This window comes from Oratosquilla oratoria, chromosome 32 (assembly GCF_046742065.1).
Source record: "Oratosquilla oratoria isolate Oo_2021 chromosome 32, ASM4674206v1, whole genome shotgun sequence".
Taxonomy (NCBI): Eukaryota; Metazoa; Arthropoda; class Malacostraca; order Stomatopoda; family Squillidae; genus Oratosquilla; species Oratosquilla oratoria.
Window position 1 is genome coordinate 9220812 of NC_134808.1, and position 22609 is coordinate 9243420.

The following is a 22609-nucleotide window of genomic DNA, read 5'->3' on the forward strand; positions in this document are numbered from 1 at the left end:
TTGATACATTATAATTTACAAAATTAATAATTAATTTTCTATTGCTATATTGCGCCAATGGTCGAAACTAAAAATTTACCTTCATTTGTAATCTTGTGTTTTAAGTGAATAGAGAATTCCGGGAATAAACTGCTACTATTGGTTTTATTCCCCACAATTCCCGTAACATGTTTGTTGTTTTATAGGGGTATTGGCAGGGCAGACCGTCCATGGAGGTGGTCTGATTTCACTGACCAAAATAAAAAATATATCATTTATTTTTGTAATTTTGCTAAATCCCAACCGATTTTTCTCATTCAACAACAAAAATGTTCAGTTCTGAATGCACTCACATTTGCATGATTATCCGATGACGAGACCAGGTTAGCTAGGTTAACATGAAAATGGAATTCCTGATATTTGAGCTGAAGTAGTTCTCATGGGATGCAGAAAGTCGCTATGAGTACAATGCAATTTGAATTATCCATCTAGCTGTCCTAGTTCTCTAGATATTGCATTTTGAAGGGAAAATCAGGCCGAAACGTGCGGTCTGACTAATCGCCGATCAAACGTAAACAATGACGGTTTTTACTGACAGGCACAATTTTATATAAGAATTTAGCATATGGTTGCATTATTTGACCTATTTTCTTTAGAATGTGTGATTTCCATGTAATTTAATCAAAGAATTACATTTTTATCCTCTGTAAAATTACCCACCACAGCTACGAATACCGTCAAATTACATGAAAATCACACAATTTAAAGAAAATAGTTTGAATAATTCAACTATATGCAATCTATTACACTAATAACACAACAGTAACAAACTTAATAGTGTAGCTTGATCCATACCACCAATGATCATAGATAGCGGGCAGGACGAATCGTAGCTGTGGTCCGTAATATTACGGAGGATAAAAACGTAACTTCTCTTTGATCATATTACATGAAAATCACATATTTTAAAGAAAATAGTTCAAATAATTCAACTATAAGTCTATTACACTAATAACATAATAGTAAGAAACTTAATAGAGTGAAGTTTGATTCATACCACCAGTGATCATAGATAAGGTGGCGGGATGGACGTTGATGTTATCCGATAATCCAACCCGATAGAAAAAAAAAAAAAAAAATAATAATAATAATAATAATAATAATAATAATTAGTACCACCGATTTCTCAGCTCTTCTGTAACACGCTGCCTTTATTTTGGTATTAGAATAATCCGCGAGACTAGTAGTTTTCGTTCATTTTGGTCAGTTGCCAATACACTGAATTTATTTAGCTCATTTTTTACACTGAAACATAAACCAATTTTCGATTTACTGCTGAATGCAAGCCGCCATGTTTATCTTATGTTTTTATGTACCGACATGTAACTGATGATGTAATTGTTTGAAATTTACTATGATCGTAGTAAATACACTCGCATAACATTTGTATAAATGAAATTTCCCGCGGTATGTAAATTTGGCCGTTTGCATGGCGTGCGCATAAAATAAAGCGCTATTGTGCTCGTCATCGACGGTGGCGCCTCTGGTGGTGTTTGACCTACCTAACCAGATGCGTCTTATGGTCAGGTGCGCCTTATGTAAGGACGGGGAATAGCAAATTACGGGTGCGCCTTATGGTACGAAGCGCCTTTTGGTCCGAAAAATACGGTATAGACAAAGGAAGTATGAAAAGGTAGAAATAAACAAGGTCCACAAGAAAAGGCTACGATTCTTGATGGGGGGAAGAAAATAAAAATCTAACATAAGGCTTATGACAGGGCATATGAGTTATACCTCATATGGTGGAACAGGTCATTTCCAGTCAGTGAAACATGAAGTAAGAAAAATACAAAATCAATCCTAATTATATTACAAATTTACTACATCTGACCTGGGACTTGAATTATTTGAGGTAGATAAATGAACAGGTGCTAAGTTGATTCTTGGAACTGGAGAGCCATCATCTTCTGTATTAAGTAGAGACTGAGATGTATCCTCAAACAATGTTGGTGATTCTTGTTCTGAATGATTCTAGCATATTGAAAAAAGTGAGAAAAACAAAGTACTTATTAAAACATTCATCAACAAAATTAAGTTCATAATGAAATCTCACAATAAATCATCTATATACTGACAACTGTTCCAATGTCCTAAAAGAACTGTAACATATATCTTCTTATGGAGCTTACAGCATTCACTATCCATAAACCTTCCTTAGGATTGTTTACATCCAACAAGCACGGTTTCTGATGAACAACCTTCTGGCACCAGTCATATGGTAGAGTCTCTTGATAAGCTGCCTCATACTTCTCTTTCACATGCTGCCACCATACCCCATTACTCTGGGAGCTTATCAACTGGCAAGAAAGAGAAATACTTATCATTACTAAAGAATAAATAGGTAAATAAATTAATAAATAAACAAATTTATTCTGGTGATACAAACCAGTTCAGTTCCTGTTAACAAGAAAAGTAGTGCAACAAGATGAAAAACCTTTGTGTATCCATTAAGCTTGCAATAATTGTAAACTTAATATACTTTAACCATGTTAAATTAACACATAATAACAAGAGAACATGAGAAGAAACTTAAAAAGGATGGTTACAGAAGCAATCTGAAAAAGAATAGCTTCCCACACAGAGTGGTAGATATCTGGAATAAACTGAACGAGGAAACAGCGAGTGCAAAAACTATACAAGAATTTAAGATCAAACTGGATGTTGAAAGATACAAAAGCAGGTCACTACAAGCATAGCTCTCTTCCCATAAAATAAAAATAGGTACATACATATATATATACCAAGGCTTTTTCCCCCTTACAAGGGAAGTAGCCAAAAAGAAAAAGGCATAAAATCATTCCCACCCATTCCATCCCTGAATACACTCCACACCCCTCCACCCTCCTTCTCATCTTAGCACCTCCTGGATGACAGGTCATCCTTGCACTTTGTCCACTGCCCTGGGTCAGAAGCAGTGTCACAAGACACAGCACATCCACAGCAAGGCCGCTTCATTAAATCGGCGACCCCCCCTCTCCGCCCCCCCATGCATAAAGAAGAAGATGGGGAGAAATCCCTTCGGGCTGCGTCAAAAGTTGCTCACACATACTACCTCACCCCCCATCCCCCCACCCATTCCACCTCATGCATCACACCATCATCCATATACAACCATTCTCCATTCACCCCTGTCTTCTGTCCTCTCCCATCCTTCCTCAACATATATATATATATACATATGCCAATGGCTTTTTCCACCTTAAAAGAGAGGTAGCCAAAAACAGACATAAAATCCACTCCCACCCAATCCATCCCCACATACTCCACTCCCATTCACCCCCCTCCTTTTCTCTTATTTTGGCTCCTCCTGGATGACAGATCACCCCTGCATCTCGCCCACTACCTTGGGTCAGAAGATATGTAGCAAGACAACACATTCACAGCTAGGCTGCTTCATTTAATCGGCGACCCCCCCATCTGTTCCCTCATGCAGAAAAAGAGAAGACAGGGAGAAATCCCTTTGGACTGTGTCAAAATATCATTCACACATAGTCCCTCATCCCCCCCATCCCCCACCCACTCCCTTCCATGCATCACAGCATCATCCACACAACTCTCCACTTCTATTTTCTGTCTTCTCCCTTCCTTCCTCAACAGACATTCCCCTCTTTCTCAATGCCCCTTTACCCCATCCATCCATCCATCTTATCCTTGGTTGCCCCCTTATGTTCATTCTTTACACACCTCTTTTAAAAAATAATCTTTTTTCCTTTATTCTTTCCATGTGTCCAAACCATCCCAAATATTTTCATCAACCCTTTCTCCCAAGTTTCTCAATCTATCCAGCCAAGTAACCCCTACCATACTTCTCAGGTATTTCATCTCAAACACATTTTAACTCTTCTTCTCTAATGTTCCATGTTTCTGCTCCATACTGTGCTGTCAGCACAATCACTCCTTCATGCACACCCATGGTCGTCAAATACGAATATTCATGGAATGACACAACAGTGCTTCAATTATAGATAACCTAGTGTGTAAATTTTTCTTATTAGCTTTTTATGAGATGCTTTGTCAAAAGCCTTCTGCAAGTCCAAGAAGGTGCAATCTGCCCAGCCATCTCTTGTATTATTTCTATTAATCATGAGAAAAAACATATTAAGTTTGTGGTACATGATCTTCCACTTCTAAAACCAAATTGTTTAGGGTTTAGTATTTTATTCTCTTCCCAGTGTTTGATCCATTTGTTCCTGCTAACCTTTTCCAATATTTTTGCTACTGTGCTTGTAAGGGATACTGGTCTGTATGTCACAGATCACTTGTGACTCGTAAAATTTGGCTGAATTATACATACTGGTACATAAACAACTGATTAACTAATATATCAATTACAGTTTGAAGAAACTGAGTGGTTTGCGAGAGTATCACCAATTTGCGTAATTGAAGTTCGAAACTCTGAAGCATCAAATACCAAGACTTGGAAACTCTGAAGCTTCAAAACTCTGAAACTTCGAAACTCAAACTCCGAAGCGCGAAGGGTAGAGGAAGGGAGAATGACCAGAATGGACAGTCAAAAATCAACACAGCTGGTGAAAGATTCTGACATAAATGGCGCCCAACGTGGGGCCTTCTTGTGCGTTATTCACACTCTGGCAGTAAAACTTTTATTGTAACCTTGAAAGTTAATTACAGAAGTGTGAGAGCCATGTCCGTGCAGGAACTGACGAGTGAGGCGGCAACCCTGGGGTATACGGATACTGAGGAAATCCGAGAGTACGTCCGTAAACGGCAACAGCAACTTCGAGACGACAGAGCGCAGGAACGAGAGTTCGAGAAACTAAAGTGGGAACATGAAAAGGAGAAACGGCTGCATGAGAAGGAGATGCTACAACTCAAACTTTCCCAACCTCAGACCGATGGTACCAGCTCGCCAGGTGTCAACCCTGTTGTTCACACCCAGTTCTCTACACACCAGCTCAACATTCCAAAGTATAAGGTAGGTCAAGCGATTGAGTCTTTTATTGACAGGTTCCAGATGGTGGCGACTATGTACAAATTGAGCGAAGATGTTAAGAAGGTTGAGTTTATGAACCTCTTCGACGGGAAGCCTCTCGACATCATCCACCGTCTTGACTCCTCAATGCGGGATTATGAAGGTATGAAGAAGGCATTACTTCTAGCTTATGGTAAGACACTGGAGGATGCGCGTGACCAATATCAGCGAGCTATATTGCAGGACAAGGAGACGGTAGCCCAGTTCTGTGCTCGATTGAAGAGTTACTTGGACCATTGGATAGAAAAGGACAAGACTCCGCAGACTGTCGAGGGTCTGCGTGACTTGATGCTGCGCACCCAGCTGGAAAAGTCGTGTCCCATGGAGCTGGTGGCTAAATTCAAGACACAGAAAGTCAAGGACCTCCAGCAAATGACTGACCTGGCCGACGCACACTTCGCGGCTTACGGGTACCACACGAGGAAGCAACTTCACAAGAAGTTGCCTCCACCTGTACATTCTCAGACACCACAATGGTCTAACACGCAAGCCCAACACCACATTAAGTTACCACAGTCATCTCCACAGCAGTCGAAACCACAAAGATTTACTCCATCCTTTTTTCCTCAGAGCCAACCACAGCAAGTGAGGAACCAGCCCTACTCTCAAGGTGGCTGGAAAGGTCACAAGGGTCAGAAGAATCAGCACGCTGCAGCAGCAGTACACCACGGAGGAGCTCCTGAGGAATTTTCCCCAAAGGTTACTCCACAAGAAGAGTGTGTTACCGCCGGTTCCGTGTCAACTCCCCAACACGTGTACTTGTCAGCTGCATTGAGTTCTAGTCTCAGAGGTACAGGGCTCCTGGTTCAGCCTGGCAAGGTAAATGGTGTCACCACAGAAGTCTTAGGGGACAACGGATCGACGGGGTGTTGTGTCAAGGAGAGGCTTGTATGGCCTGACAGTTACACCGGAAATTCTGTAACCGTGAGTCTTATCAACAGGACTCGGGTGAACTGCCCCTTAGCTACGGTTGAAGTGGTTAGTCCTTTCTACACTGGATGAGTCATCGCTGCAGTCATGGAGGAGGTGGTAGCAGACTTGGTTATTGGAAACATTCCTGGACCCAAGAACTTTTGCTCACACGAAGCCACCACCCAAACCTGTGCAGCGGCGGTTACCAGAGGAGCAGCCAGAGCAACCAACCAGGTAAAACCTTTGATACTTTCATCTGTTTCAGATCTTGCAAATAGTGAGGACGTAGTTGCCAAGCAAACGACCAATCCCACACTTGCCATGGTTCATAAGAAGGTTCTAGAGGGACATTGCAGAACTTCTCGGGGAACAGAAACCAGATTCCTTAAGAAAAGGGGAAGACTTTATCGCAGTACGGTGTATCCAAGCGGGGACTCGAGACTACAGTTCATTGTTCCAGAGAAGTACTGCCTGGCAGTGTTTAAGCTGGGTCATCATGCTGCACTAGGTGGACACATGGGAGTACAGAAAACTCAGGATAGAATTCAGTCTCAATTTTTCTGGCCTGGGATAGGCAGAGAGATAGTGAGGATGGTGAGGTCATGTGACGTATGTCAGAAGACAACAGATCGCGGCCGAGTGAAGCCTGCACCACTCGGACCATTGCCTCTAATCTCTGAGCCATTCCAGTGAGTGGCTGTGGACATCGTTGGACCTATCATTCTAAGGGCAGCTGACGGAGCCAAATACATCCTTACCTGCGTGGACTTCGCGACGAGATGGCCTGAAGCAGTACCCCTTTGCAATATTGAAACCATAACTGTCGCCGAAGCAATGTTCGAAATCTTTTTTCGTGTGGGCATTCCTAAGCAAGTGTTGTCCGACCGGGGGAGCCAGTTCACTTCAGTCATGATGGAAGAGTTGCTGAGGCTACTGGCTGTAAAAGGGCTCAGGACTACCCCTTCCCACCCCATGTGCAACGGGCTCTGTGAGCATTTCAATGGCACCCTCAAGAAGATGCTGAAGCGGATGGCAGCAGAGCAACCTAAGGAATGGCCACGTTTTATCGCCCCTCTACTATTCCCCTACCGTGAAGTACCCCAAGCTTCACTACAGTTCTCGCCATTTGAGTTAGTCTACGGCAGGTCAGTTCGTGGTCCTCTGCAAGTACTGCGAGAACTCTGGGACGAAGAAAAGCCTGACCCCACAGTGAAGACAACTTATGCATATGTGCTGGACTTGGCCGAACGACTACGAGAGACCTGTGAAGTAGCAAAGCAAGAGCTACTGAAAGCTAAGGAAGTTCAGAAGGCGTACTACGACAAGAAAACTAAGCTGAGGATCCTCGAGGAAGGAGACCAGTGGCTCCTCCTTCTACCCACTGCACACAACAAGTTGCTGTCGCAATGGCAAGGATCTTTTGAAGTAGTCAAACATCTCAAGTGACTTGAGGGGACCCCCCGCCCCCAGATTTAAGAAAAATTCGATTTTTTTTTTTTTTTTATTGCATAAATACATAGTAGGGATCTTGCTCTAGATGCTGGTAAAGTGTTTTTATCGTACCGCCATTTTTAAAGGGCTTAAAGGGCCTACCCTCCCTCCCCCCGGCGGCCACATGCTGTGCACGACCATTGTTTACATACGTTTTGACCATATTTTACTCTAGTTTTTTGCATTTGATGCACTCATAAAGTATTCTCTTACGTCCGGCATGCACGTGAGTATGTGGTGTGAGGAAGTTCACCCTGCATGACTGGCAGTGGCCTGAGCCTTACAAAGTAAAGGACATGTACACGTTAGCTTGCCACATTCACTAATTTGCCATGTGAAATTCGCATCTATTTTTCAGTGAAGAGATATTTGAAGATATTAGCCATGCCTAAGCTATCCAAACAAAAGGCACACTTGCAGAAGATAAGAACGTCTACATTAGCAACTCAAGGGGAGAAAGAAAGAACCCCAGCATCAACTTTGTTATCACCACCTCCGCCACCACCACTAGTACTCCCTCCAGCAGCTCTCTCCCTTCCATCTACATCCACATCCTCAGCACCTGATCCTCTGTCCTCTACACCTATATCAGACAAGTTGTCTCTACGCAAACAACTGTTTGCTAACAAGTGGCTACAAGGATGCCTCCTTGTTGCAACACCTTGGGTTTAGAGTCTCAAACCTCACAGTGATGTCCCTGATGCAGCAAGAGCCTGTTCCAACACCAGAAAGGTAACCCAAGAAAAGAAAGAGAGCTGAATCCCAGCAATCAGACTACCTTGCTAGGTCATTCTAGACCAAGAACTCAAACTTTGCGACAAAGAGTGAGGTGGCGGCTTATGAGACCCTCACTTTGAGTGAATAATATCCTACACTGTAGGAGGGTACAAAGTGCCTGAGTTACTTGAAAGATGCAAAATCATCATGAAAATACAATGGAACCTGTTTTCAATGGGTCTTAGGAGGTCCAATGTAAAATTTAGTCAAACTAAGGAAAAAAAAACTTTAACACTCATTTCTGAAAAACTTAAGTTTTTGATACTCAAAGTCTATCTCCTCCCTCAATTTTCAACCAATTTTTGCATATGAGGTCTCTATTAATAGCTAGATAAATGACAAAAAATGAAATAGAGTTTTTTTGCATATGTTAAATCTTTTTTAATAACGTGTCAGTCAAAATTTTGCGTTTTTTCTATAATATTTTGTTTTTTCTCGGCATTAAACAAAGATATTAAAAAAAGCTTTCTATTTTGTTTTTATATATATATAGAAGATTCTTTTGCTGTAAAATGAAAGACATCGAATAAAAATTGTAAGAGGAGATAGGATTTGAAAGCCCAAAAATATGGTATTTTTTAGGTTTTTTATTAAAACTACTCGTCAGATCTGAATAAAACTCATGCTGTGAAGGTTTCCTCAGACCTAGATATCACACAGAAAAAATCAGCAAGATCCTTCAGAAAAAAAGATTTTGGGCGGGGGGTCCCCTTGAACTACTTGGTGCAAGTGGGACCAGACCAAAAGAGGTTCCACATCAATATGCTGAAGAAATATTACACACCTCAAGTTACATGTTCGGCAGCTTGTCGAAGGCCAGTTTAAGCAGTCGTAGATGGTCTCTGCTGCCGTGGTTGTACCAGAGGTTGAGGAATTGACAGACTGCGCACCCCTTACCCCAGAAGCTATCCAAGGCGAAACGGTGGAGGATGTGCAAGTACCTCCGAGGCTTGGTCCAGAGCAGAAGAGACGTGTAAATTCTATTCTCCAGCGACATTCTGCAGTGTTCTCTGATAAGCCTGGAGTCACCAAGGTGGATTGCCACGAAATGCGGCTGACGAGCAGAGTACCAGTCAGATTGAAGCCATACCCAATACCCATTTGTCTGGTGGATGCAGTCAAGAAGGAGATAGACAACATGGAAGCTGCAGGCATCATAGAGAAGTCATCGTCTCCCAAATGCAGTCTTATAGTCATTGTACGCAAGAAGGATGGAGGTGTACGAATCTGTGGAGATTACCGCGGAGTAAATGCAGTAACCCAGGTGGATGCAGAGCCAATGAGTGATCAGCAGGAAATATTTGCAAAGGCCGCCAACTCCAAAATCTTTTCAAAGATGGATTTGGCGAAAGGATTCTTCCAGATTCCGCTGGAGGAGAGAAGCAAACAGGTCACGGCAGTCGCAACACCCAACGGACTTTACCAGTTCAAAGTACTACCTTTTGGACTTACCAACTCCCCAGCAGTTTTTAACCGTGACATGCAACAAGTTCTGCACGGCATCCATGGAATGGAAGCTTTTGTGGACGATATACTCATCCACTCTTCTACCTTCAAGGAACATCTGGAGATCCTGGAGAAGGTACTTTCGAGACTTAGTTCAGTGAATATGACAGTCAAGCCATCCAAATGCGAACTTTTCCAAAAGGAAGTACAGTTCCTGGGACATACCTTAGGCGAAGGACAATGTGGATGCCAGGATAGTAAGATTATAAAGATCAAGAATGCATCTCGGCCGACCACGAAGAAACAGGTCCAATCGTTCTTGGTACTTGAGGGCTACTACCGCAGGTTCATTCCGAATTTTGCTGTCCTCGTCTTGCCACTTACAGAGCTTTTCAACAGGAATGCTCCTAACAAGTTGACATGGAGGCCTGAACAGGAGGAAGCGTTTACAACGCTTAAGAACCTCCTCTGCAAGGAGCCGATACTTCAACTACCGGACTTCAACCAGCCTTTCATCCTCCGGACCGATGCATCCCAAGAAGGCATTGGAGCTATCCTGATGCAAGAAAAGGATGGGGATATTTTTCCTGTTGGTTATCATAGTAGGAAGCTGAAGCCAGCGGAGTTGAACTATAGTACGGTGGAAAAGGAGTTGCTTGCAGTTGTAGAGGGCATCAAAAAGTATTACTATTTCCTCTACGGAGATAAATTTATTTTAGAGACTGATCACTTGCCTCTTTCGAGCCTCAGGACCTCCAAGAACACCAATGCCCGAATCATGAGGTGGGCATTGTATCTCCAGCAGTTCAACGTGGTCATCCGGTATATCAAAGGAAATGCAAATGTTGGAGCTGACCTGATGTCCCGACTGCTCGAGAAAGACGTAAAAAGTGTAGTAATTGTACTTATTGTTATGGGATATTATAGTTGTGCAGTTAAATTTCAATTCAATTACATATCAGTGTCTCTATGTAATTATCACTGAAGTAATTGGTTAGACATTGCGTGGAGCAATATCTTTTTGTGTGGGCGAGTGTCACAGATCACTTGTGACTCGTAAAATTTGGCTGAATTATACATACATAAACAACTGATTAAGTAATATATCAATTACAGTTTGAAGAAACTGAGTGGTTTGCGAGAGTATCACCAATTTGCGTAATTGAAGTTCGAAACTCTGAAGCATTAAATACCAAGACTTGGAAACTCTGAAGCTTCAAAACTCCGAAACTCAAACTCCGAAGCACGAAGGGTAGAGGAAGGGAGAATGACCAGAATGGACAGTCAAGAATCTACACAGCTGGTGATAGATTCTGACACTGTAGTTTGTAGGATTTTCTTTGTTTCCTCCTTTATATATTGGTATGATGTTTGCATTATTCCAATCTTGTTTTATCTTTCCTTCTTTGAGTGAGATATCAATTATCTTGTATAATTTGTCCTTTAGTTCATCTTACACTTTCAATATCCAATTTGCAATTCCATCCGATCCATGTGATTTCCTAACATCTAGGTTTTTTTTATTTGATCTGTTATTTCTTACTGTGTTACCTTTATTTCCTTCATTTTGGGGGATCTTTTTCATTGTCCATCTTCCCAAATTTGTGATCTCTCAATTGTAAAAACAGACCTGAAATGTATGATCATAACTTCAGCCATTTCTATGTCATCTAAATATTCTTTATCTCCTTCACGCAGTTTCACTATTTCATGTTTGTCTTTTAATCTATCATTTACATATCTATAAAAGAGTTTAGGATGATTCTTGCATTTGTCTATTATATCTTTTTTGTAGTGTGTGTATTTATCTAGTTGTATTTTATGGGACAAGAGCTATGCTCATAGTGACCTGCTTTTGTATCTTTCCACATCCAGTTTGTTCTTCAAATCTTGTATAGTTTTGGCACTCACTGTTTCCCCGTTTAGCTTGTTCCAGACATCAATCACTCTATCTGGGAAGCTATTCTTTTTCAAATCTCTTCTGTAACTGTCCTTCTTAACCTTCTTCTTATGTCCTCTTGTTTCTCTTCTCTCCCATTTTAATAAGTCATCTCTATCAAGAACTTCCATCCCTTTCATAATTCTGTAGTCAGCAAATCGCCTCTTTCTCTTCTCTGTTCCAGTGTTGATAGATGTAATTTATCCAATCTTTGTTCATAGGTCAAATTTGAGAGTGTAGGTGCCATTTTTATCACTGCCCTTTGATTTTTCTTTTCTTTCTTTTTTTGTACTAGGTGCCCATAGTGTCGCAACATACTCCAATTTAGGTCTTATCAGTGTAATTAATATTTTCTTTACCATTTCTTCATCCAAAGAGTCAAAGGCCACTTTCATTGATCTTAACAAGTTAAAATTCTTTCCAACTAGTTTGATGACATATTTATCAGGTGTCATGTCACTTGAGACAATTACTCCAAGGTCCCTTTCTGAGTCGACTTTTTTTACTTCCTTTGTACCAATTTTATATTGACCCAATATTCTATTTTTGCTTTTTCAAAATTCCATTGTTCTGCATTTCTTAATGTTAAAGTTCACGTCACACTTCTGACCGTATTTCCATATTTCCCTCCTTCATCTATATCAATTATATATATGGCAAACATTAAGGGAGCCATTACAGAGCACTGTGGGACGCCACTTATCAGTTGAGCAGTAGTCATCACTCAGGTGAGATCATCCGGGTAGCTGCTTCAGTTAGTGATATGGCGAGTGGTTGTGTTACAATCTCTACTTAGTAGAACTGAAGCCTTGGAGGATGCTGTAAAGTGCCTGAAAGAGGAGAATTGAGTTCTCCGCTCGAAGGCCCAAAATACGGAGGACAAAACTACCTATGAGCTTGGATGGAAACAATGAAAAGCAAGATGCGGATTAATGGAAAAAAGTCCTCACCAGCCCCGCTTGCTTGCAAGAACTCGTTTCAAGTTCTAGCGAATCTGCAGGAAGAAGCAAATGAAACTCAAGAGAAGAAGGGAAGGGCAGATGCTGGATCCCTCCCCACAGGTAAGATTTTGGTTACAAGAGACAGTCAAGTGAGGTACTTAGACAGGGCTTTCTGCGATAAAGATAGGAAACATAGGATGCAGGTGTGTTTCCCCAGCATGGGGATAGGAGATGTTAGAGATAGGATTGAAGAGTGTTTAGCAGGGGAAGGTAGGGACCCTGTGGTTTGCTTAAGTGCTGGGGGCAATGATATAGGTAAGTTAGGGAACGAGGAATTGTTTGCGCGGTTCCGGGATGCGCTAGACAAGATTAGAAATAGGGGAGGTGTTCCTGTTTTATGTGGAATACTTCTGAGGCATAGAGTTGGAGGCATGTGGCATTACAGGGCTACTGCAATGAATTGCAGGCTGCCAAAAAATTGTAAGGCCAATGGATGGACATTTGTCGACAACTAGGACCGCTTTTAGAGTAGAAACCATCTATATACAAGGGACAGGGTGCACTTGTCGCCCAGAGGATTTCAGCTCCTTGCTGAATCCCTTGAGCAAGAAGTAGGCATCCTACAGGTTTTTTTGGGTAGATTATATGGGAGTAGGGGGGGAAGTATCACAATATAGTTTAAGCAATAGAAACAACTTAGAGAGGGACTGTGAAAAGAATCACCAAAGCACGTCGAGGGAAGATAAACTTAAAGTTTACTATACAAATAGTAGAAGCATAATTAACAAAAACTATTTGCTGCGAGGTAAAGCATGCATAGAGAACTTCGATATTATAGCTATTACTGAGTCCTGGATCAACATGGCTGATGAACCTTTCCTTCCAGGAATCAAAATAGAAGGATACAAGTTTTTTCACAAAGACAGGGTTGGCAGGAGTGGGGGAGGTGTAGCACTCTTCGTTAAAAATACAATAAACTGTATTATCAACAATTTGATTAAGGAAGAGGACTGTACGGAATCCATTTGGGTAGAGATTATAGGCAAGAAAAAGAAAGTTATTATTGGCATTTTGCACAGACCTCCTAACCTCAGCATTGAGCAGACTGATCCCCTGATTCATGAAATTCATAGAGCGTCCCAGTACCAAAATGTTGTGATCATGGGAGATTTTAATTATATAAACATTGACTGGGAAACTTTAATAGATCAGGAATCAAAGAAATTCCTAGATGTGGTGCAGGATAATTTCCTAAAACAAGTGACTACTAACCCTACGAGAGGAGTAAATACTCTGGACTTAGTTTTAACTAATAATGAGCACCTAATGAATAACGTAAAAGTGGGAGATAGTCTAGGCTCTAGCAATCATCAAGAAATGAGATTTAATATTATTTGGGAAGAATTAAAAAGTACGAATAACGTCCAAGTAAAGGTAGTTGTCGACTTACAACCGAGTTCGGTTCCGACAGACAGTTCATAACTTGATCTGGACGCAAGTCGGACTTTATATATATACAGTATATATTACCCTTTATATATATATAGATATACAGTATATATACATATTACCCTTTAGATATTATTTTTGTTACTGTATATATATACAGCCACTATCTGAGTTACGACCTAGATAGGTTCCGACCAACCAGTCGTAAGTCGGATTGGTCGTAAGTCAGATCCTATTCAAAATGGCCGACATGAGGGTTCTACTCTAGGATACATGATATCAATCTGTTGCATTTTTAAGTAACTTTTTCTATTGAATACTATTAAATACAAGCTGTTTACTGTTTATCAATGCTTTTTAGTTTCATTTTCATAATTTATTCTATTTTTTTAATGTTTTAATACTGTACTGTATTTCAGTATATATACATATGCAGGTACTGTATGTATACACTACACCTGTATATACACACACACACAAAATTTAATAAGAACAATTAAAGTGGCATTTACATACCTGGATGAAGAAATGGAAGAAAATTCTAATCACTCTGATAAGACCAAGATTGGAATATGCTGCAACAATGTGGTCACCAAGTACAAAAAAATGTATAAAAAAAACTTGAAAGAATGCAAAGAGCAATTACAAAATTGGCACCAACACTCTCAAAACTATCATATGAAGAGAGACTAGTAAAACTTGAACTACAGACACTAGAGCAAAGAAGTGAGAGAGGAGATTTGATAGCTATTTACAGAATCATGAAAGGCATAGAAATTATTGATAGAGAGAATCTGATAAAATGGGATGATAGAAATACAAGAGGACATGGAAAGAAAATCAAGAAAGACAGCTATAGAAGAGTTCTGAAAAAGAACAGCTTTCCTCACAGAGTAATACACAGTTGGAACAAGTTAGATGAGAAAGTGGTGTGTGCAAAAACAATACATGAATTTAAAAATAGTTTAGATAAAATGAGATATGAAGACGGGACACCACGAGCATAGCTCCCCTTCCCGTAAAATACAACTAGGTAAATGCACACCACACGTATTAAATATAACCTTGCTTACCATTTAAGTTTTTTAAATTGTAGTTTCCTTTTAATAATTTTTTCTTAATTCTTCAGTTGTTGTATGTACTCTAAATACATCTGAATTTTAAGATCTATTTTTCTCATCCATTTCAATCCATTCTAAGTGTGAGATATAGGTACAGTACATTTATCTTTGTATACAGCATTGAGTAAAAGCAGCAACGACTGCAACAGCACTGTAGGAGAGAAGCCAAACGCAGAGTATGGGATCTAATGTATTTAACGTTGCGCCCAGCAGGGCTTCTCCCGAAATAACATAGTGGACTTTTTTAAGGCTATCGACCCATAAGGGGGTCATTAAGCCTGGTGTGAAGTTGTTCAGTCTCTCCTTTTTTTTTTTTTTTTCTTTTTTTTTAAACACCAGTTTCATGTTCGTTTCTCCCCACAAGCTCAGGTTATATAAGGAGTCAGATGTTTGTCCACTATGTTATTTCTGAAGAAGCCCTGGTGGGCGAAACGTTAAATACATTAGATCCCATACTCTGTGTTTGGCTTCTCTCCTACAGTTGTATACAGTATTGTTTTCAGTTGCTTAGTTGTTAATATGATATGGTAAGTTAAAGAAAGAAAATACTTATTATAGTGTATTCATATTAGTAAACTCATAATAGGCATCAGCTAGACATGGTCGTAAGTACGTAAATATCCTTCATCCATAATTTATCAAACTCTTCCACAAATGCCTTAGCTCCAGGCGCATCACTGCTAGCAGCCTCACCTTTCGACAAGACATGGTGCACCTGGTAACGCTTTTGAAAGCAACGAAACCACCCAGCACTCACTATGAACTCATGTGAAGCGTATTCTTCACCTGCACGTTCTTTCAACATGTGAAATTAACTTGTAGCCTTACTTTGCACTGCTTGCAACATCACTCTCACATTTCTTTGCCTATTATCTTCCAACCACGTGTATAACAACTTTTCCAACAACAAAGCTGCAGAAATAATCCAGCCATACCTTGATACACTCAACACATGGTTCATCACAGACTCAAAATAGCTCCAACCAAATCTACAGCAACACTTCTCACCAACTGGACAATAGAACACAAATACATACCTCATCTCTACATCAACAACACTCTAATACCACACACAAACACACTGAAAATTCTTGGTGTAACATACGATACATCCATGTCTTTCAAACAACACATCACAAACATAAAAAACAAATGCACACCTAGACTTAACGCACTTAAGTCAATCACTGGAACGACATTTGGACAAAACAAAGAAACTAATATAACAATATACAAACAATGCATATGCTCAGTGATGAATTATGCGAGTCCTGCATGGGCTCCTAATCTCAGTGAGACACACCACAACACCCTTCAAATCATACAAAACAAAGCCCTAAAAACAATTACAGACTGCACAAATACAACACCAACAGACCATTTACACCATGAAACAAAAGTCCTTAAAGTCAAGGACCACCTCGACATGAGAGGCACACAAACACTTGCTGCAGCCACCACAAACACATCACACCTGCTACACTACATAGCAAAACACCCACACACACCAAGAAACATTAAAACAACACCCAAAGACCTGTATCACACACAGATACTCTCTTCTCTTCCTCCACAACCACCAAATACCAGCCTCCGGAAACATATTCATAATCATATCACTCACCGCTCCATTAACACACTGAAAGACAACACACTGCTGCATGCCAGACCCCCTGATATCCACCCTTCTGAATCCTCTCTCCCACAAAAGGACAGAGTCCACCTGGCCAGACTGCGGTGAGGCCACCACCCAGCACTTCTAAGCTACCAGAAGAGGCTGGATGACTGCATTGTGAACAGCTGCCCAGGATGTAACACTTCACCCCATACCATACAACACATAATGGAAGACTGCATTATACACAATCATGCACTAAAAGAAACACAACATACACTCTATAAAAGATGTGTGGGAAAACCCAGTTTCGGCTGTAGCATTCCTTGAGGAGACGGGACTGCTTGGACAGACAGTCTAGGGAATGACAACAACAACAACAACTTTTCCATCTCTGCCATAACTGCCGTACGCGATGCCGATTGCCACAACTATCTTACGAGCTGTGCTGCCAGACATGTACAGTAAACTCATAATAGGCATCTGCTAGATGTGGTCGTAAGTACGGGTGGTCGTAACTCGCGTACGTCGTAACTCGGATAGTGACTGTATTATATTTAGCATACTGAAATAATCTTAGCATCTTTGAACCATGTTGTATAGTATTTTTTAACCTTTTTATAATTCTATCTGATTTTCTTTGGGAAACGTAGCCTAGGCCTAAGCATACTGAATAAAATCCTGTCATTTTTGACCTTTGATATTTAATATTGTATTTTTTAACCATTTTATTATTTTACCATCAAACTTTCTTTAGGAAACATATGAATACTGAATAAAATCTTATTATCTTTGAGCTATGTTGTTTAATATTCATTGATTTTTTTATCATTTTCGTTAGGAAACGTAGCCTAGCCCAACACATACTGAATAAAGTCCTGTCATCTTTGACCTACAAATACTTTTTTGTTGGTTACATTAAAATCATTGCAAGGCAAAATTAGGAATTTTTTTTATTTCAAAACACATTCATTTCGTTTATGTACTGTACCGAAAATATTGTTATCGACAACAGACTAGGCATAAACAAAGTTTACTGTTACATTTCATTAATCGCAAAACATAAAAATACAAAATGCTGTACTGAACATATTGTTATCGACAACAGACTAGGCATAAAAAATGTTTTACTGTGACATTTAACCCCTTCCATACGGTGCCGCACACGTAGGCGTCATGAGGAGCAAGTGGATTCGCGACGCTGCCATATCGGCGTCTTGATTATATTTATTGTAGTCGCCCCTGTGTTTTTACATTCTCCCAAATGCGCCCTGAATCCCATTCTCTGTGGTTTTCAAAATTCGCGGGTGAAAGAGAGAACGATCGATATAAGCGGCGACTATATTTTATGATGCGAATATTATTACGTGACGTCATACGGCTGGCATTGGCTGCTGCCCGCGAGATTTAAGTCCCGTACTGAAGTGGTTAATTAATTGCAAAACATATAAAAATACAAAATACAAGGCAAAGTTAGGAATTTTTTTGTTTCAAAACAAATTCTTTTCGTTTACATATTGTACCAAACATATTGATATCGACAACAAACTAGCCTAGGCACAAAAAAAAAGTTTTACTGTTACATTTCATTAATTGCAAAACATATAATAATACAAAAATACATAATGTAATTAATAATTAGGAAATGTTTTACTTCAAACAAACAAAATGAAAAAATATTTAGCTGGCTGGGATGCTGACACTGCTGGCAGCCTGCCAAAACTATCATACTCATGTCTCACGGCATGCGGAGTAATTGTACTGCACTGCCAGGCAAAACATGGCAATTCTATTACTCTATTAAATGTTAAATATCATTGCACTATCTCGTGGTTGTAAAGTTGATCAGTCGTAAGTCACATAGGTCGTCAGTCAACGACTACCTGTACCAGACTTCTGGAGAGCAAACTTTGACAATATAAAAACCTATTTGAAATTGAATATAAAATGTCATGCGGACGATTCAGACATTGTTGAGTCTCGGTGCGTGACCGGGGGTCAGGTCATGACTAGAGGTCGGGTCACAGAGGGTAATATGCATACCTTGGGTCAGGTCATTTGGGGGCGAGGTCTCAACAGACAGGTCAGTGATTTAGATGAAATGTATAGCAATCTAACTGATTTAATTATTAATGCACAAAATACATTTATCCCCCTGAAGTCAATATGGAAAAATAGTAATAATCCCAAATGTATGATGGACAGATTGAAATATGAGATCAGAATGAAAAGAGGACTTTACGTAAAACTAAAAAATGGGGTAACACACCTTAGATCAAGATATAACGAAATGGCAAAGCTGGTTAAAAAGAATACACGTACAGCGAAACGTAATTATGAAATTAAGGTCGCTAGTCAATCAAGATCCACCTCAAAGGGTTTCTTTCATCTCTATAGAACAAAAAATAAAGAAAGAATAGGACCAATTAAAAATTATGAAAATGTCATGATAGAATTGGAGGAAAAAATGAGTGAGGAGTTTAACAATTATTTTCTATCAGTGTTTACTAATGAGAGGTTAAATAAAGTACTGCGATCCGATTTTCAGAGGGGATGAAGATAGTAGTCTATCTAATATCAGCATTAGTAAAGTAGAAGTAGTCAAGCAGATTGAAAGACTTAAAGCTACAAAATCCCCAGGTCCAGACAAAATTTTTCGGAGAATGCTAAAGGAGTGTAAATTTGAAATTTGTGACCAGTTAACTGAAATATTTAATAAATCAGGAGACACTGGTTTTGTGCCTACTGCTTGGAGGTTAGCAAACGTTATTCCTGTTTTTAAGAAGGGAGATAGATCGTCTATATGCAACTACAGGCCAATCAGTTTAACATCGGTTATAGGAAAAATGCTTGAATCAATAACAGTAAATAGACTCAGATGAACACATCGAAAGACATAATTTAATTCGTGATTCACAGCATGGTTTCTCCAAGGGTAAGTCATGTGTGACTAATCTTCTATCCTTTTACATTAAAGTATATAAGGCATCAGATAACAATGATAATTATGATATTATTTACCTTGTCTTTAGCAAACCATTCGATAAGGTACCACACCAGAGACTACTAAATAAAATCAAAGCCCATGGCATAGGAAGAAAAGTGTTAGAATGGATTAGAGCTTGGATTAACCCCTTCCATACTGTGCCGCCTACGTAGGCGTCATGAGGAGCAAGTGGATTAGTGACGCTGCCATATCGGCGTCTTGATAATATTTATTGTAGTCGCCCGTGTTTTTACATTCTCCCAAATGTGCCCTGAATCCCATTCTCTGTGGTTTTCAAAATTCGCGGGTGAAAGAGAACGATCGATATAAGCGGTGACTATATTTTATGATGCAAGTATTATTACGACACGTCGTACGGCTGGCATTGGCTGCTGCCCGCGAGATTTAAGTCCCGTAGTGAAGTGGTTAACAGAAAACAGTGGGTCACCATAAATGGAGTAAAATCTAAGTGGGGCGATGTTACTAGTGGGGTCCCCCATGGCTCAGTTTTGGGTCCCTTGTTGTTCATTATGTACATACACAACTTAGACGACAGGATAAATAGTGATGTTAGTAAGTTTGCAGACAACACCAAATTAGGATGCCTAATTAGGTCAGGAGACAATGCAGATTCTGCAGGATGATGTTAACAAATTATTCACATGGTCAGTAAAATGGCAAATGAACTTCAATATCTCTAAGTGTAGCATGTTAAACGTAGGGCTACACAACCCTGAAAATAGATACAGCTTAGATAACACGCTTTTAGAGAAAACTGAGTGCGAGAGAGACTTGGGAGTTCTGGTGTGTCCGGACCATAAAACCAGGAAACAGTGTATTAGCGCCAGGAATAAAGCTAACAGAGCATTAGGTTTCATTGCTAGGACAGTAACGAATAGAAGTGCAGAGGTAATTATTATACTCTATCTAGCGATAGTTAGACCCATCCTTGACTATGTGGTACAGTTTTGGTCTCCTTCCTACAGAATGGACATCAATTCACTAGAATAAGTACAGTACAGAGAAGAATGACCAAAATGATACATAGACTCAGAAATTTGCCTTACAAAGAGAGGCTTCGGCACCTTAACTTACACTCTCTGGAAAGATGCAGAGTGCGGGGTGATCTAATAGAGGTGTTCAAGTGGATCAAAGGCTTTAACAAGGGTGATACATACAAGGTCATGTTAAAACAACAGGACAGGACTCGCATTAATGGTTATAAACTGGACAAATTTAGATATAAAAAGGAAATAGGCAAGAATTGGTTTACTAACAGGGTGGCTGACAAAAAAACTTAGTAACCATGTAGTAAGTGCTGAAACTATCAGTTGTTTTAAGAAACGATTAGACAACTTTATGGATGGGGGTGACAGGTGGTGATGGATACGGAGCTGCCTAGTGTAGGCCTTATGGTCTCTTGCAGTCTCCTTCATTCTTATGTTTTTATCTTCCCAGTTCATGTTCTTGTCTCTAAGTACCACCTCTCATTTTTCTCCCACTCAAGAAATCTTTCATCCATTCCAATAGCTTACCTTGCATTCCTCCAATTATTTCAATTTTTCTTGTTAGCTTTTTATGTGGTACTTTGTCAAAAGTCTTCTGCAAGTCCAAGAAGGTGCAATCTGCCCAGCCATCTCTTTCTTGTATTATTTCTATTAATCTTGAGTAAAAACATATTAAGTTTGTGGTACATGATCTTCCACTTCTAAAACCAAATTGTTTAGGGTTTAGTATTTTATTCTCTTCCCAGTGTTTGATCCATTTGTTCCTGCTAACCTTTTCCCATATTTCTGCTACTGTCTGTAGCTTGAAGGATTTTCTTCGTCTCCTCCTTTATATATTGGTATGATGTTTGCATTTTTCCAATCTTGTGGTATTTTTCCTTCTGAGTGAGAAATCAATTATCTTGTATAATTTGTCCATTAGTTCATCTATACATTCTTTCAATATCCAATTTGCAATTCCATCCAGCGACATTGCGGTCACCCAGTACCAAAAGGAATATAAAGAAAATAGAAAGAATCCAAAGAGCAGCAACAAAAATGGCACCTGCACTTGTAAACTTATCATATGAGGAGAGATTGGCTAAACTGGAGTTACCAACTCTGGAGCAAAGAAGAGAGGTGACCTACTGACCATCTACAGAATCATGAAAGGCACAGAAATACTTGATAGAGAGGACTTGTTAAACTAGGACAGGAGAAGCACAAGAGGACATGGAAAGAAAATAAAAAAAACATAGCTACAGAAGAGATCTGAAGAAAAACAGTTTTCCACATGGAGTGGTAGATACTTGGAACAAACTGGACAAGGAAATAGTGTGCACAAAAAACATTCATGAGTTTAAAAGCAAACTAGACAAAGCAAGATACAAAGGCGGGACACCACGAGCGTAGCTCCCCTTCCCGCAAAATACAACTAGGTAAATACATGTAAAACACACCTCGATATACAAATTTTCACATTGCAACTAGTCAACTGGGAACACTACTTGGTTGTATAGCGAGGTATTCCTGTATTCCATTTCTCTTGTTTTGGTGGTGATGATGATTGGAAGGTGGTCAGAGCCAAGGGCTCCGACCACTCTCCATGATGTTGTTGGGGTTAGGCAGGGGGAGCAGAAGGTGATATCAGGAGAGGAGGGAGTGTGGAGGGCTTGGTGTGGGATATGTGTATGATTATGTGTGTTGTTCATGATACTCAATGAGTCAAACTGAGTCTGTATATCAAGCCCTCTGTCTGTGTCAGGGTTGTCGATATACCAGGCAGACGACTTGGCGTTGAAGTCACCACCCATGATCAGGTTGGGGATTGAGGCTAGTTGGCTAAATTGAGGTCTGAAGGTGTTTGGAACTGTGGGGGATGATTGGGGGGGGAATGTACATGTTAACTATTGT

At 40.0% G+C, this 22609-nt stretch overlaps 1 protein-coding gene across 5 annotated transcripts in view; it reads right to left on the minus strand.

The window, feature by feature from the left end:
* LOC143041758 (tudor domain-containing protein 7-like) overlaps positions 1-22609 on the minus strand; it is a 566748-nt gene that overhangs the window by 367495 nt on the left and 176644 nt on the right. For all 5 annotated transcript variants that reach the window (XM_076213779.1, XM_076213782.1, XM_076213783.1 and 2 more), the window contains 2 exons: positions 2169-2336; positions 1871-2010 (listed from right to left, as the gene is read on the minus strand). In XM_076213779.1, coding sequence (XP_076069894.1) covers positions 1871-2010; positions 2169-2336 — 308 coding nt within the window. The remainder of the gene's footprint in view (positions 1-1870; positions 2011-2168; positions 2337-22609) is intronic.